Source organism: Pseudophryne corroboree, chromosome 6 (assembly GCF_028390025.1).
Source record: "Pseudophryne corroboree isolate aPseCor3 chromosome 6, aPseCor3.hap2, whole genome shotgun sequence".
Lineage (NCBI taxonomy): Eukaryota > Metazoa > Chordata > Amphibia > Anura > Myobatrachidae > Pseudophryne > Pseudophryne corroboree.
The window spans coordinates 329,301,781-329,320,004 of record NC_086449.1 but is presented as its reverse complement, the minus strand read 5'-3'; the positions used below and the strand labels follow the sequence as shown (position 1 = coordinate 329,320,004).

Sequence of the window (18,224 nt, the reverse complement as noted above, 5' to 3'; positions counted from 1 at the left end):
GAGACAGACATTTGACGTTTGGCGTTACCTTTACGTGTAATACCTGCGATCAGCCACCAGATGTCGCTTTTTACAATCACCACTGCGCATGCGTGTGGTCTCCCGTAAAATACAATACTGACATACATAATAAGGACTACTTTACTAAGGCGTCTCATTACGCTGCATACAGCAAATACTGTACTCATTACGCTGCATTATTTAATACAGTACTGTATATACAGTACGACACCGACGCAAATACAGTAGTACAGCATACAGTATATGATCCATCTACAATACTTTATGAATACTGTATGTGAGCGTCCAAGTCCCGCAGACAAAACACAGTACTGTAAAACCAGTAGTGTACACTGTCGCAAATGGATGTGTGTTACAAGTTCACTATTGCCTCTCAAGATTAGGAATTTTCTACAGTGCATTATTACAGAAAAAAAAAAAAAAAAAAGAAAGAAAGCACATCAGGTCTCGAACCCTGGACCCCCAGCGAGGGAGGTGGGAGCCTTCACCCCTAGCCCACGACGCCTCATGAGAGATTTCCAATTTCATGTGTGAAAGTACTGCAAACAGCGGCCGGCCCCCGCCCCATTGCTGTTGGTTTATGCCTTAGAGGACTCGGACGCTCGCATTTGTAAAGCACGGTGTTTTCCTCCGCCTCCGGCTAGCCTGCTGCCCTTCCCCCATGGGAGCCTGCACAGATCATGCAGTAGACAGGGAGGGAATGCAAATGCTGGTTATGTGCAATACACAAACGCCCACTGTAGTACTGTTTTGCTCACTTACAGTACTGTACTGTAGGTTGCATTTAGCGTAAAGAATCGCTCCTGCAGATGTACTTTGATTTACTGTACAGTATGTGAAACCTGTGTGCATCCTTCCATTGGATGTACTGTATTGGAGAGAAATTTTTTTTTTTTAAAGTGAATGTCACGGGAACACATTAAAAATAAGGTTGGCACTTCCTTCCCATTGGTGTTGGTTTACAGTATGCCGTAGTGTACTCGGACGCTCATGTAATTGCATTTCAAAGGCACAGTATTTTCCATCGTCTCCCCCCTACCCCCATCACCCTTCCCCCCTGGGGGCCTGCACAGGGAGGAAATTCAGGTCCTGTGCAATACACAAACGCTGAAGATCTACAGTACTGTTTTGCTCAGTTGGTAGCGTCAGAATACACTCATTTCATTCCCGCTGTTTAGGTGAATTTAGCGTAAAGAATCGCTCCTGCAGATGTACTTTGATTTATGTGAAATCTGTGTGCATCCTTCCATTGACTGTCTTACAGTGTAAATAAAAGAATACAGTGCATTATTACAGAAAAAAAAAAAAAAAAAAGAAAGAAAGCACATCAGGTCTCGAACCCTGGACCCCCAGCGAGGGAGGTGGGAGCCTTCACCCCTAGCCCACGACGCCTCATGAGAGATTTCCAATTTCATGTGTGAAAGTACTGCAAACAGCGGCCGGCCCCCGCCCCATTGCTGTTGGTTTATGCCTTAGAGGACTCGGACGCTCGCATTTGTAAAGCACGGTGTTTTCCTCCGCCTCCGGCTAGCCCTCCATTCCCATTATGCATTAGCGAACTCAGACGCTCATATATTTTAAAAGCACGGTGTTTATACATTGTACTGTACATTCTTCCTTTTACACAATTACTGTAGTTGCGTCTCCATACACATACTGTACAGTACTCCATACTTTTTCCACCGCCTCCCGTTACGCCTACAGTATTGCCAGAGCTGTAGATCAATCCGCCGCTATACTGTACGATCGAAAGTACTGGATTAGTGGAGCATTAGCGACACAGTGGTGGAGATGTGTAATGCATGATGAGTATCTAGATCGCCTCAACGCGCCTGCCTGTGATGAAACTCAGCTATCGCATTAGCGTGACTAAACGCCCGTCTCGGCGGAGAAACAGTCAAGATAAAGGTGGCTACATCTGTACCATACAATATAAAGTTATAGTACAATAATGTCTTATTTTCTTATTAAATATGTCATTTATTAATTAAATAAAAATGGGGGTGGGGGATTGTGATTTCAATAACACAATACAAAATAAAAATAGAATTATAGATGTACAGTAAGTATACTACTTGAATCTAAGCGGAAGCAATAAGATAGTACCTAATACAGGTATACAACATAAAATTACAAGCATAATAGACAACCTAACATTAAACATGAATTAATGTGACTGATGTCACTGAGATGGCCACTCATACAGTTTGGGCATGAGAGGATTATATATCCACAATGTATATACACAGGGTAGAAACACTCTGAGCAGTATGTGGTACAGGATCTCCCATTAATATGGTCCAGTTATAGCCAGTGAAAGTTCCTAGTATATATCTCTGTTGGTACAGTCCCAACTTGTTTAGCCAAGGGGCAAATCGGGACAGCTGCTCATGCAATCAGGTGACTTACCTTCTGTTGTCCTATTTACCCTGTTGAAATGAGCCGCTTCTCTACACTCGGTGGGGGCCCGATATTTCGCTTCTCCCTTCCATGGCCACTGTGTGAAGTGGTAAAGCCCTCTTCCTCATTCAGGGTTAAGGCAGCCAGGGTCTATGAAGGAGGATGGTATAATGGCTGTCAGCAGAAAACACAGTGCCAGTCCAAGCATACAGATCAATTACTCCTATCAATGCGTTTCGCCTGGCTCTGCAGGCTTCATCAATATAGTGTAGGTAGAAAGTTGTCAGCCAGTGTGGTCAAATCAACAGAAGGCTGGTTACTGATGTGAGTAATCTCCAGAGCCATTACTAGATGTTTGTGACCTGTGCCCAAAAGAGCACTGGTGCCCCCTTTCCTCCAGAAAGGGATGTATTCTTAAAGGAAAGGGGCCTGGTGACACAATAGTACCTCCAATTCAAATTGCACCACACTGTAATGCAACCTTATACACATTACACCACATAGTAGTGTCACACAGTAATATCCCTTATACATGTTATGCCACACGGTAGTACCCCTTATTCACATAATGCTATACAGTAGTACACCTTATACACATTATGCCACGCAGTAGTACCCCTTATTCATGTTATGCCACACAGTAGAGCCCCTTATACGCAGTGTGCCACACAGTAGTGCCCCTTATTGACATTAAAAAAATACTAGTCATGCTGCTAGATCAGGCTTACTTACACGTGCCACACAGTAGATCCCCTTACATGTTATGCCACAGTAGTACCCCTTATATATGTGACACAACACAGTAGAGCCCCTTATATACTTTGCGCCACACAGTAGAGCCCCTTATACACAGTATGCACACAGTAGTACCCCTTATACACATTATGCCACACAGTAGTACCCCTTATATGCAGTGTGCCACACAGTAGTGCCCCTTATTGACATTAAATAAATACTAGTCATGCTGCTAGATCAGGCTTAGGCAGAGGGGGAAAGAGTGGTACTTTAAAATTCAGCTATTAAATTAAAGTATTGTTCTTTAATAGTTTCATTCTAATATCCCCTTCCTCCTAAACCTAATTCATGTGCGCTTGGCTCTCCCGTCCTTCCCTGAGTGCCTGTGACTGCGGACGGAATCCTGCTGCTCCCTGCCTGCACTTGGATCTCCATCTCCTCAGGAAAATGTCCTCTCCCCATCCTACACCTGGTAACTTCCGCCCGCCCACCTCAGGGACGGTACCCATGGGCAGTTCCCATGGCAGGGCAGCATTCTCAGTACAGGGTAGCAGCTGGGAGAGGGGCAGTCATCACTGTAGTGTGTATACAGGAGGGGTATATCAGTAGGATTAATTCCCTGTGTGCTCCCCAGTACAGTCACACCTATAATGTGGGGGTACAAGTGTAGTGTATCAGTGGGTAGGGGTAATTCCCTGTATGTCCCCCACCAGCCTACTGCGCCCATCTCACTACCCCCCAGCCAGTCCAGATACTATGATCCTCCCTCGTTCAGCCCAGAGTTCCCCTCTCCCACTCCTATCTCACTGCCCCTTCCCATCATGCCCAGTGCCCCCCCCATTCACAAAGTGACCCCCTCATCCAGCCTAGTATCTCCCACCATCTCACTGACCCACCCCATCCCAGTGTATCCCACCCTGCCAGCCCAGTGCCTCCCCCCTTGCGGTCCGCAACCAGCCCATGGCCTCCATCTAGCTGCCCCTCAGCGAGAAGTCAGGTTGTTTTGTTACTTAACAGGGTCAACTCCTAAATACCATGCTCTGTCTCTTGAAGCTCATTTACCTACAGTATATAATCCTGCAACACAAAATGTAGTTTTTGCTTATGAGCCCAGAGTTCCCGTCATTCAACAAAGACCACCAGTACACGTAGCTCCTTCCATTATTAGAAGAATTGTTTTGCATCCCTACAGTCATTGAGAATTTTAATATGAAAATATTCCAGCTGCCGTAACACAAGAATAGCTGCATAATATCACAAAACAACTTCAGACATTACAGTTATTTTCTCCAGTAGTCTACTGTACTTTTTAGCTGTTTCTAATCTAATGTTTGTATAGGACTTCGGGAAGCAGACTAGAGTAAATGAACAAGTAGCTCAAGTCCTGCAAGTAGACAATGAAACTCTTAAAAAGCAGCACAAGATGGTGACTGAACAGGTAAGCATTTACAAAAATTACATTTCCATATTAACTTTACAATCATGTTGGAATCATAGAGATGAGGAAACCTGCAAAAAAGGGAATAATATAACTCAGCTTTGGTGTAGGAAAAAATGGAAATATACTGTACCCAATACACTATATTTATTCCATAGCTGCCAACAGTCCCAGAATGTACAGGAGACCCTACATTTCTGTGTGTGTGTGTGTGTGTGTGTGTGTGTGTGTGTGTGTGTGTGTGTGTGTGTGTATTTTTATATATATATTTTATATATATATATATATATATATACATAATATGGTCGAGACACATTATTACCACCAGCTAATAACCAGAGTAACCGGCATGCACACAGCATCTATTCCCAGGAGCCAGAGGGACTGCAGGCATGGCCAGGAGCTCAGAGAGTGCGAGCGCACACCCAAAAGCTAAAATGGGAGGCTTGGCCCACGATTGCAGCATTGCCATAAAGCCACGCTCCTTTTACCATAGGCCACACCCCCTTGTCAGAGGCACGCAAGGAGTGCCGAATTACAAGACTCAGATGTTGGGAGGTATGGTGTAAGTGAATAAAATAGTTACCATTTTTCTGACAGAAACATGTGTGTCTGTTGGTGAGGCAGTGATGCGCTGCTGCCGGTGAGGTAGTGATGTGCTGTTTTCTGTCAGTAGTCTCTCTGTGAGTGATGCTGTTGTTTACAGTTGGATTTTCAGGATATTTCCAGTATGCAGTGGATAGTACCTACCAATAGTAGTCCAAGGAATGACAGCCAGGGTCATGAACACTCAAGGCTCATGGATGCACGTGGGGAGCAAAGTATAACCTGTCTGGTCCTATTCCACAGAAGAGCTACCAAGCCGGTGGGGCTAGTGTGATGTACTGGTCAAGGTTTTGCTGGAAAACTTTGAGTCCTGGCATTCATGTGGATTTTACTTTGACATGTACCATCTACTGTACTTAAACATTTTTGCAAACCAAGTAAAAACAAGTCAAGTTCGGCCCACCTTGCAACTTACAGGATTCAAAGCATCTGCTGCTAACGTCTTTGTGCCAGATACCACAGGACATCTTCACAGTTCTTTTGGAGTCTCCGCATCGATGGGTCAGAGCTGTTTTGACAGTAAGAGGGGGACTTACACAATATTAGGCAGGTGGTTTTAATGTAGTGGCTGATCCAGGGGCGTATTAAGTGAGAAGGGGACCCCAGTGCTGGTTCCATCCAGGCCCTCTCCTCTCTAGTGCGGTGGAATCTGAGCACTATGGTCACTAGTAGTCACCAAAGTCTAGTGCAGGCATGTCCAAACTGCAGCCCTCCAGCTGTTGTGAAACTACATATCCCAGCATGCCCTGACACAGTTTTGCTGTCAGAGAATACTAAAGCTGTGTGAGGGCATGCTGGGATATGTAGTTTCTCAACAGCTGGAGGGCCGCAGTTTGGACATGCCTGGTCTAGTGTGTATGCGCAAATCTCCAGGGAAATGGCGCGGTGGCTATGTTCCCATTGATATTTCTTACTACATGAAATGCTGGAAAAATAACTGCTACGCCATGTTCCTGGTGATTTCTGCAACGGTGCTGCCACCAATGTCGGCCTCTTGAGGGGTAAGTATTGAAGAAATGGGTGTAGGGTGTTCAGTGTAGTCGCCCTTGGATCCATGGGCCCTTGTGCACATACACCCTGTACCTATTATAGATATGCCACTTGGCTGATTTTGTATAAAGCTGATTAGCCCAGGAGCCTTGATGCTAGCAGGTTGCAACTCAACCCAGCAGCTGCAAGATCAGAATTCTGTCCAATGGCATGTGGTAAGTCATTCACTCTGCCACGTATCCCTTCCCCTAGCATCACCTAATTTCTTTATAACATGCTCTAATTTTTATGTAATAAGGTGGATCTCTGTTCTACTATATTGTTGCTTCCAGATACACCTGGACCCATTGAGAATCTCAGGTTCTCTCTAGCCTCCAAGTTTTATTGTTATTTGTCTTGCCTGAGCATCAGTATATTACTATGACACACTTTTCCCAGTATGCGTTTGTTAGGATAACCACACTAAGGTCGACAGTCAATAGGTAGACCACTATTGGTCGACATGCATTAGACATGGTTTAAATGTCAACATTGACAGGAATAGGTTGACATGAGATTTTGAAAAAAAAAATCATTTTTAACTTTTCCATACTTTTACCATATACATGGACTACGATTGGAGATAGTAGCGGAGCAAGGCACCTTGCCTGAAGCGCATGTGAGGGGATGCTGTGCACTAATTGGGGTTCCCGATCATTTTATGGACTAAACAACAACAACAAAAAACATGTTGACCTTTTTCTGTGGTGACCTTTTTCATGTCGACCCAATGATTGACACCCACTTTTCCCTATTCTCTGGTTGACTGAGCTACAGGCTTCATTACATTACAGGGCCCCCTGTCAGGGAGCAAAAAGCTTGTCCTTTTTTTGTGGGAACCAACTTTGCTCTCTGGTTTAAATGACTGGACTACCACTACTCACAAGCTTACATAGGGAAATAGGCATTTATACACAAGGATCATGGCTGGATTTAGGCATTGGCGACAGGGCGGTCGTCCCGGGCCCCCACACACATGGGGCTCCCACACATCGCCAGTCCACAAGAGCTGCTTCTGAATACATACTGCATACAGAGCAGCAGTATGTATTCAGAAGCAGTGGAGTATCTGGGCGCAGCATAGGCAGTGAAGGAGTGATCTGTCAGCGTGGCCCTGGCAGTGGCTAGGACTCGAGAGTGGTGGTGTGGCACTGTCAGTGAAGGATCCCAGCCTCCCGCAGCGAGGACCCGACAGTAAGGACCCTGCAGAGGCTGTAACTTGGGAGCGGCAGCACAGTCAGTGAGGAAGCCCCCCTGCAGTGATGAAACCCAGCAGCGAGTACCCAGCAGTGGCTGGGAATGGTGCAGGCAGTAGGGAAGATGCCCAGTGGAAGACCGATGCTGCAGAGAGAGCTCCATACGAAAGACCTGGAGAGTACTCTGGTAGGGCCGTAGAGTGACACTGCTGTGGGTGAGAACTCTGGTTAAGTGTGTGTGACTCTGTCTGTGTGTGTCTCTGTCTGTCTGTCTGTGTGTGTCTCTGTCTGTCTCTGTGTGTCTGTATGTTTTTGTTAATTTTTTGGGTGGGGCCCCCAAAATTTTGTTTCCCTGGGGCCCCCACAACTCTCAATCCGGCCCTGACAGGGATATATGCTATATGTTGTATATTGGTTCAGCCAGATTGCAGAGGTTCTTGGTATATGATCCAGTCACACAGGAATGTTGCCTAGGGTCAGGAGGATGTGAAAGTGACAAAAGGGAAAATAATGAGTGCATGTATTAGAGTTTTGCTGTGTCATCTGTAAGATATGGGCAAATTCTGGCTTTGTTTTTTAGATGTATCTAACATGAATTAGAAAACAAATTAAATATGGGGCACAAAGGCCAGTTCAGAGTCAAGATGACACCTAGGCAGCAAGCTTGTGGGGTATGTTTGATTGTTGAGTAATCATCAGTGATAGAGATAGCAGGATGGTAACTGCCATTGGCTGGCCCATTTAATTCGGGCATATGGATACATAGCTGAAAAATACATGCTACCATTTCAGGTTAATCACCGGACTTGTTTCAAATAGCTTATCTGATTATGTTTAACATCAACACCATAACCAATGGTAGGTTTCACTGCTCCTAAGTATCTAAAGCCAGCCACTAGGAGAAAAGTTAGCCAGCTAGTGTGCTGTATTGCTGTTTAAAGAAAATAATTTATTAAATAAACAACATAAAATATGCTCACAAAGGTGCTTAGATATATCATCTTATCTAAAAATACAAAAAAAAAAACCGAAGATCAAGTCACATGATTAATGCTAGTCAGTAACCAATAGGATCACAGGCATGTGGCATCAGGGCTAACAAACGTGAATCACCAGATGGGTTGCGGTTGGGCACTCATCCCATTTATCATAAAGCCTTTGTCACATTTACTATTGGTCAAAGGTTCTAGTACATCACCATATTTACATTTTTTGTTAAAATGTACAGTATGTAGTTAATGTCTCATGTGCTCTGAAATCTAAAATGAAACCATTAGATCTAATAAAATAAATCATTTAATCGAACATAATTTATCTAATTTTGGTTGTAAATCAATGTAGCGCCTTTTCAGACATAACCAACAAAAACTGTTTTTTTTTACTGTCCAGCACATCCCAAATCAGCTCAATGATTAAGAAAGAGATGTATCAAATCTTGGAGAGAGATAAGGGGGAGATTGATCAAAGCTTGGAGAGACATAAAGTACCAACCAATTAGTTCCTAACTGTCATATTTCAAATACAGTCTGTAAAATGACAGATGCTGATTGGTTGGTACTTTATCTCTCTTCACTTTGAGCTAGATGTACTAACCTTGCACGGGACATCCCGCCACACATCGCATCTACATTACTCGCATATGTACTAACATATGCGATTAGTATCGCAAACGAAAGCTCTCCCAATAAGAGCTTGTCCTTTGCGATCAGCTACAGTAACTGGACTTCCGGGTTTATGACCCGGGAGTCTGTCTGCACATGTGCAGAGTGATGCTGCGGTCGTGGGGAATGCTGGGAGGGATCAGATTGAATCATCTCAGCTAGGAATGCGGAAAGAAACCTATAGGCATTGGAGATGTGGTTAAAAAAAACAACTGGGTTTTTACTGTATTTACTGGTTTTCACTGTATTTTTGCATTAGTACATCCCGCCCTGTATCTCTCTCCAAGCTTTGATAAGTCTTCTCTAAAGTACCAACCAATCAACATCTAGCTGCCATGTTACAGCCTGTATTTGTAAAATGACAGGAGCTGATTGGTTGATACTTCATCTCTCTTTAAGCTTTGATACATCACCCCTTAAATCTGAAGACTGTGCTGGTCATCATGCTTTCTCCTCCATATTTGACATACTTTTGACCACTGAATAGGTTCTGTATCTTTTAACTGGACCATTTTCTCCTGGACTAAGGCTCACCAGTTCTCCATTTTTGATTTCCATACTATATGGAGGGAGATGTATGAAGAAGTGGCAAGTGTGAAATGTTCTGCAACCAGTGCTATTTGACACTTACAAGGAGAAAGCATGAAAGCAATATAACATAGAGAAAAATCACTATTCTGCAAACGCCTGCGTATGCCCCTGCCAAGGGGACCCCTCTTAAAATATCCATCCCGCCCTGACTACGAGACTGCAGTACACAGTGCAACAGTAGTGAACAGTAGTATATATACATGTTTATTCTCTTGCAGATTGGATTATGAGCAGTTTTTTGCCTTGAAAAAAGAAGGAATATAATGTAGTGAACATCAAATGGACTTAGTTCACTTTGAACACTACATATTAATATCTGTTTTATGTCTTATGCTGCAGCTGAAGGGATTGTTCAAAGAGAAACAAACCTTGGCTAAAGCCTATAAGAAAATTCCTCAGGAGGAGAAGCCAGCAGATGACTGGACGGTGAAATCCAGATTAGTGAAGGTAATTTCTATACAAACTGAAATTCACCTCATTTGACACAGAGTGAAACAGATGCTCGGTGGAGAACTACACCCTCTGTTTCTAATGATACTACTTTGAAACTGTTAAGTGTGAGAATGACCTCATCAGTAAGGTAATGCACTTCAGTACCAAGAACAAGAGAACTACCCACATACTAAATGGGGAGAAACTAGGGGATTCTGTACTGGAAAAAGATTTAAGTGTTCACATAGAACAAACTTAACGGCAGTACCCAAAGTAGGAAAACAGCAAAAAAGGCAAACAAGTTATTAGCGTGCATTAAGAGGGGAATTGATGGAAGGGATGAGAGTGTTATACTCCCATTATATAAATCACTAGTGAGGCCACATCTCGAATGCTGTGCACAGTTATGGGCACCTTACTACAAAAAGGATTTCCTGGAACTAGAAAAGGTTCAGAGATAGGGGACCAAATTGATTAAGGGGATGGAGATGCTAGAATACGAGGAAAGGCTTGCTAGTCTGGGCATGTTTACACTGGGAAAAAGGAAATTAAGAGTGGACATGATTAACATTTACAAATATATAAGGGGTCAATACACAGAGCTAGCAGGGGATTTGTTTTTGGTAAGATCATCAAAAAGGCCACGTGGACACCCACTTAGGTTAGAGGAGAGGATATTTTGCACACAGACACGGAAAGGTTTCTTCACAGTAAGGACAATACGTATTTGGAATTCCCTGCCTGAGAGAGTAGTAATGACGGACTCGTCATTACTTTTAAGAATGGGCTAGATAAATTCCTAATGGATAAGGATATTCAGGGTTATGGTGGGTAAATCATGTACTAAAGTAATAAAAAACAAAAAGGGAGTTTTTTTATTTTACGTCTAAACAGTCACCACAGTTAAAATTAGTCTTCAAAATATTTCAGTGTAGGAGATCACTAACAGGTTGAACTCAGTGGACAAATTGTCTTTTTTCAACCTCAGAAACTATGTTACTATGTTATTTTTGTAAGGTAAAGCAAAGATTCTTAGTTGCATACACTGTGCGATAAATGTCCAGTTTGGAATGGCAGAAGAAGCACCACACTTCAGGGGCGTTTTAAGAGAGGAGGAGGCCCGTGTGCAGCCTTCTGCTTCAGGGGCCCCCTCCTCTCTGACTGATGCACAGGTATTTTAATACTTACCTCTCCTGGGTCCCCCGGCGGTGCCATCCCTCTCCGCAGCGCAATAGAGTCTGAGAACAGACTCTATTGCGCATGCGCAAACCTCGGGGAACACGGCGCGGCGGCCATTTTCCCAAAGATTTTGCTAATGCGCATGCGCAAAACTCCGGAAAAATGGCCGCCGTGCCATCTCTCCGGAGTTTTCAGCAAGCGCAATAGAGTTTGTTTCCCCTAGTGTTCAAACTCTATTACGCTGCTGAGAAGGGATGGCTCCGACAGGGGACTCCAGAGAGGTAAGTATTAAACAAATGTGTGCGGGGTGGGCCCCCCTGGACCCTGGGGGCCCGTGTGCCTCGCACACACTGCACCCATTATAGATACGCCAATGCCACACTTACAGTACAGACAGAGATTCAGTAGTCATTCAAATGGGAGTTACAACATTTTAAAACAGTTTACTTGTGAAATCCTATTAAATGTGGGTTAGACAATGGGCAGAGCAGAATCTGGCACAGTATGGCTGGGTAGAGGTAGGCATGGACATCAATTTCCGATGGTTTGCAACCATCAATGTTTTTCTTCTGATGTTAGTGTTTTCACCATTCGATGGCAGCTTTCCAGTGGTAGCCACCATTGAATGGTGTGGATGCGATGGCCATCCGATGTTAAAATACAGCTGAATTCAGCGGTTTAACTTTGGGAATGGCCACAGGATTTCTCTAACGTCCTAGAGGATGCTGGGGACTCCGTAAGGACCATGGGGATAGACGGGCTCCGCAGGAGACATGGGCACTTTAAGAAAGAATTTTGTTCCTGGTGTGCACTGGCTCCTCCCTCTATGCCCCTCCTCCAGACCTCAGTTTGATACTGTGCCCAGACGAGCTGGGTGCTTTTCAGTGAGCTCTCCTGAGTTTACTGATAGAAAGTATTTTGTTAGGTTTTTTATTTTCAGGGAGCTCTGCTGGCAACAGACTCCCTGCTTCGAGGGACTGATGGGAGAGAAGCAGCCCTACTCTCTGAAGCTAGGTCCTGCTTCTTAGGCTACTGGACACCATTAGCTCCAGAGGGATTGGTACGCAGGATCTCACCCTCGCCGTCCGTCCCAGAGCCGCGCCGTTGTCCCCCCCGCAGAGCCGGAAGATAGAAGCCGGGTGAGTATGAGAAGAAAAGAAGACTTCACAGGTGGCAGAAGACTTCATGATCTTCACTGAGGTAACGCACAGCACTGCAGCTGTGCGCCATTGCTCCCACACACCTCACATACTCCGGTCACTGTAAGGGTGCAGGGCGCAGGGGGGGGCGCCCTGGGCAGCAATATAAACCTCTTATTTGGCAAAAGGAGCATATATACAGCTGGACACTGGAGCCCCCGCCAATTTTACACTTTTAGCGGGACAGAAGCCCGCCGTCGAGGGGGCGGGGCTTCTCCCTCAGCACTCACCAGCGCCATGTTTTTCTCCACAGCACCGCTGAGAGGAAGCTCCCCGGACTCTCCCCTGCTTATTCCACGGTAGAAGAGAGGGTTTTAAAGAAGAGGGGGGCACATAATTCGGCGCAGATAATAACAGCGCTACTGGGTAAACATTAAATTACTGTGTTTTTTCCTGGGTCATATAGCGCTGGGGTGTGTGCTGGCATACTCTCTCTCTGTCTCTCCAAAGGGCCTTGTGGGGGAATTATCTTCAGATGAGCATTCCCTGAGTGTGTGGTGTGTCGGTACGTGTGTGTCAACATGTCTGAGGTAAAAGGCTCTCCTAAGGAGGAGATGGAGCAAATGTGTGTGTGAGTGGTGTCTCCGTTGACAACGCCGACACCTGATTGGATATGTAAAATTAAGTGCTAAGGTAAATTTATTGCACAAAAGAGTGAGAACAGACAGTGAATCTACACATCTGTCCCTATGTCGCAGAGACCTTCAGAGTCTCACAACGCTCACTATCCAAACTAATAGACACTGATATCGACACGGAGACTGACTCCAGTGTCGACTACGATAATGCAAAGTTACAGCCAAAACTGGCAGAAAAGTATTCAATATATGATTATTGTAATAAAAGATGTTTTGCATATCACTTATGACTCATCTGTCCCTGACACAAGGGTACACATGTTTAAGGGGAAGAAAGCTGAGGTAAATTTCCCTCCTCTCATGAAGAAAAAGAGTGGGAATCTCCAGACAAGAGACTGCAGATTCCCACAAAGAATTCTCAGGGAGTATCCTTTCCCTACTAGGGCCAGGATACGATGGGAATCTTCCCCTAGGGTGGACAAAGCTTTGTCACGTTTACCCAAAAGGTAGCGCTGACTTAACAGTTATCCTCAGGGATCCTGCAGATAGCATGCAATCAAAGTACTTTGAAGTCCATTTACACACAGTCTGGTACACTACTCAGACCGGCGATTGTGTCGGCATGGTTTATAGCGCTGTAGCAGCGTGGACAGATACCTTATCAGCGGAGATTGAAACCCTAGATAAGGATACCATGTTATTGACCCTAGTATATGTGTATATATATATATATATATATATATAAAAAAGATGCTGTTTTATATTGATAAAGCTAATTATTTATCTTATAACATACACTATATATGGGTAAGAGACTCAGTACGCAATTGGCGTATGGAGTACCGTAAGGGTACGCACTTAGCGTTGCAGACGCTTAGCCGTGGTCGAGACGCACATGCTCGCTCACAGCTAACTCTTGGTGTCGAGCACGCTATGGGCGGCCGACTACCGTAATGCTACGCTACTAACGTAGCGGACGCTCGTGACCACGAGGGGAACACGAGCGGCCCAGACGCTCACGGGATGACACTCAGTAAACCTTGTATGCAACACACTGAAAGATTGAGTTTATACTGTAAACCTTACTACTGAAATATTGTAGCGATATACCGCTGTTTAACCTTGTTAATACAAAAGCTGCTTGAGCGATTGAGACTCCGATTACCCTCAGCAATGTAATAAACACACAATACCTTGCTAAGGCTCCAAAACCTTTACTAACAATATTTAGCTATGTAAAAAGGGGAAAACAGTTAACAGTTCATACACTACAGACTAACATCAATATCTAAGCAGAATAACTACACATAAATATACAATAGCGTCACAATCGCAAACAATAACATACAATGAGAAAGAGGAAAAGAGAGAACGTGGCAAAATACAAACAGAGAACAAGTTGGTCACAGAGAAGAACTTACACACTGGGAATGATCGCTGCGCAGTCCTGGTACCAGCTCTCTAGTTAGTCAATGATGAAAACCGTTGTGGAGAGAGAGACTGAGCTGGCCAGGCTAGCTGTTCTTATATACACTGCGTACAGTACACTACAAAGGGACCTATAATCTCATTGTTCATTGGACACAGGAATGTCTCCCCGCATTATAACAAAAGGTCATAGGTTAGTTTGAACAGGTGGGCTGTGACTATATCGAACTGCTCAGGTGGGAGGGAATCTCAGGATTCCCGCCGCATGGATAATGAACCGCAAATATAGTAAATGTCCAGAAACTACTAATAGACATAACTATACGCAGGAGCGATTAATCTTTACCTAACCAGCACCGGATTGTTTCTAATAAAATGTTCTTTAGTTAGGTACCAAACACCACTGCTCAAACCCTGTCTGACCCTTCGTATCATGCAAAGAGGAATTCCTCTGTCCAGCGACCAGTTACACTAAACAAACTTACAGTTATTATTAAGGGGAACATTACCTATAAAACATACTATTTGGATTTACTATATAACGATTGAGTCGCCCGCTAGACGCACACAAACTCTACCGTAAATGCACATACCACTCGCTCGAGCGCATGGCCGAGGAGGCGCCGTCACGCAACTGCGAATATGCGCACGCACGGGAGAGAGTGTGCATGTGCAACGGGCAAGCGCATGGGGTGAATATATGGCAACGTGTAGCATGATATTTTTCCGACTTTGACAGTCCACCCTTTGGCAGTCATCAATAACTGCCACTTCCTAAAACAGTTAAAAAAAAAAGAAAAATATATGTCATCATGTAAATACCTTTTTATGATTGGGTAAAGGGAGGAGAGGAGAAGGTGGGAAAAAGGTATGACCTAGTGAGATAGTAGAAGCATGTGTGTATGAATCCATGTTTGAGGGGTCATGTATCATCGTGCCGTACGTGTTTTAAATCAAGCTTCGAGGTATTGCGAAGTATACATTTGAATCCTTCTTATCCCGTATCAAGGGTCTGTGGATGGGCTGTCAAACTCTACCGAGCTCTTTTTGGCTTTTGGCTGCAACAAATGGGGAGCACATTTAGTTGATGATACATAAATGGGGGGATATGTGAGTGCTGATATCTGTGTCTATATTCCCTATCGACTATGTGTGTCATTACCTGAAGGTTGTAGAGATGAAGATAAGAAACAATCATTATAAATGCAGTCGTAAACTATGTGAGTTTATATAAACAGTCGCCGATTGAGGTCTTGTCTGATGTCTTGTCTTGATGTACATGTTGTCTGATGTCTCTCGGTGCTTTTGCTATAAATAGCGAGCAAAAGCTTTTCCATTGTCCATAAAGTTACAGTCTCTAAAGTATTGGGCTATCGTAAAAGTTAAAGTCACTAGGGATATTGGGGGTCTGTGGCATAGTTCATCAATGGTCTGTATAAAAGAGGTTGTCAAATTCTTCTTCCAAGCGGATGTCTTTGTACCTTGGAGGAAAACAAAGGAGAAACGGGTGAAAGAAACGGACCGTGGAATCACATTTTCATCACAACATTGTCTCTATCGTTGGGTCATAAATCAAATTAGTTGTTATTTCAGTGTCCTCACTCCTCAGACTCATCACTCTGGTACTACCTTTACACTTCGTTAAAGCCCGAACGCATCTAAATATCAGGCCAACCAATATGACGACTCCCAGAATACACAAGAGAAATTTTCCTACATTCATTATAATACCTTGGGTCCATTCTCCTAAACCAGAGAACCAATTTCGTGGGTTCAACCATGACACCCAACTGGTCAGCTCATTACCCACAGCAGCGAGTGTGAGATTGTGTTTCCTTCAAAACTCCCACTTTAATTGTAAAATGTCATCCATCTTTTGGTCTATGACCTCGGCCGGGTCCTCAGTGCTGTTTGTAATATACGTGCAGCACTTTACACCATACTGAGTTGCTAGGGTAACACAATACCCGCCTGTCACAGCTGTGAGGTAATTGAGAATCATCCTATGCTGAACCAGTTCTGTTTTGTAGGCTTGTAACTCTTTCCCAGTGTACCTGAACGTGCCGTCATACATTTCGGTGATATTGTCTAACAAATTTGCAAGCGCAGATATATATTTATAATTTATCACTCCACTGGCGGTACGAGTGATATCTAACGCGAGTAGGAATTGAATCCCGGTGGATTCATGGATCAGATCAGAGGCTGGATGCTCTGTTCTTTCTATCAGGTGCCGTGTAACGATGTGCTCGTAATGAGTGTGAGTATAAGGAGCTTGGGCACTGCGGTGAATATCTTTCATTTTGTTATGGGTTACAGTCATTACTTCAGGCAGTACTTTTCCAATGTAACACAATCCCTCTGAGTTTGGGGCAAGCCACTTATACGCCTTTCTCCCGCATATGAAATATGCATCATCGGGGAGAACATATGGGACAGAGTATGACATTACCATGTTACAAATTTTCCATGTGAAATCTCCTAACCCTAACTCTCCCATCTGTCTAGTACACGTATCAGGTTGTACGATATGTGCACAGTATCCTGGTGATACTTCTCCAACTCGCATGGTCCTACTTCCTAGAGTGTACCTATACCGGAAAAATCTTCCATGGTCGGCTATCTGGCGTATAAGTTCTGTGTCTATGGGCATTCTATCGGCTCTATATGAAAATGTCATGGTTTGATTACTCCATGACACTTCCCAATTTCCCGGCTTTCGGGGATTGGAAATGTTAAAGCATACTAAAGACCTATTCACATGATACTGGTGGAGCTTCAAACTAGGAGGACTAGAGATATTAAACCTCTTGTCCACCGGCCTCCCACCACTTAACTCAAGTACCTCTCCTACAGTTAAAGGGAATGGTACTAGTCCTGATTTGCTATGACCTTGAGGTACTTGAGAGCATACCCAACAGTCTGTCTTATTTAACACTTTACCCATTCCCGATCCTTTCTCGACCTCCATGGTACTCTCACCGAAACACACTGCTCTGGTCAACATCATGGTCAACAGGAAAATCCGGATCACAGTCTCATGGGGCAAGTCCATCTTAGAGGAGTAAAAGGAGAAAAATAAGAAGGGGGAAGGGAAATAGGCGGGAGATGGGAACTGGAGAAAATAACAAATGGGGAAAAGAAATCTGGCTCGACAAACGCCTCCGATCTTATTATTCTCAGTGCTCAGATGTCGTCTCAATCTCCCCTGAACAGACACTCTAGTGATACAACCTCTACCGTCTGTTCTTTATCACGGGACCTCTCTGGGTCAGTGACCTTTTTACAATGAGACGAATGGACCCAAGTCTCTCTCTCGGCAACCTTCAATGCTGTTGTGCTGGTCAATAAGACTTGATATGGTCCTTCCCATCTGTCAATAAGGCAACCTGAGCGTAGAAAATTCCGTATCATTACATAATCCTCAGGTTCAATGTCATGACAATTACTGTCTGGTAAATCAGGAATCACCAACTTTAGATTATCATTCTGATTCCTCAATTGCTTACTCATCTTAACCAAGTACTTTACGGTTACTTCATTGTTACACTTCAAATCATCCTGGGGGTTAATCATAACATGGGGTTGTCGACCAAACAGAATTTCAAAAGGAGACAGATTAAGAGGGGACCCGGGAGTGGTTCTGATGCTGTATAATACGATTGGCAAAGCTTCGGGCCACAACAATCCTGTTTCAGCCATTACCTTGCTTAATTTGTTTTTAATAGTGC

General features: G+C 44.0%; 1 protein-coding gene across 2 annotated transcripts in view; it reads left to right on the top strand.

Annotated features, from left to right (window-relative positions):
- The window catches only part of LOC134932184 (uncharacterized), a 234,945-nt gene that overhangs the window by 170,047 nt on the left and 46,674 nt on the right, over positions 1 to 18,224 (top strand). For both annotated transcript variants that reach the window (XM_063926365.1, XM_063926366.1), the window contains 2 exons: positions 4,496 to 4,594; positions 10,017 to 10,124. In XM_063926365.1, coding sequence (XP_063782435.1) covers positions 4,496 to 4,594; positions 10,017 to 10,124 — 207 coding nt within the window. The remainder of the gene's footprint in view (positions 1 to 4,495; positions 4,595 to 10,016; positions 10,125 to 18,224) is intronic.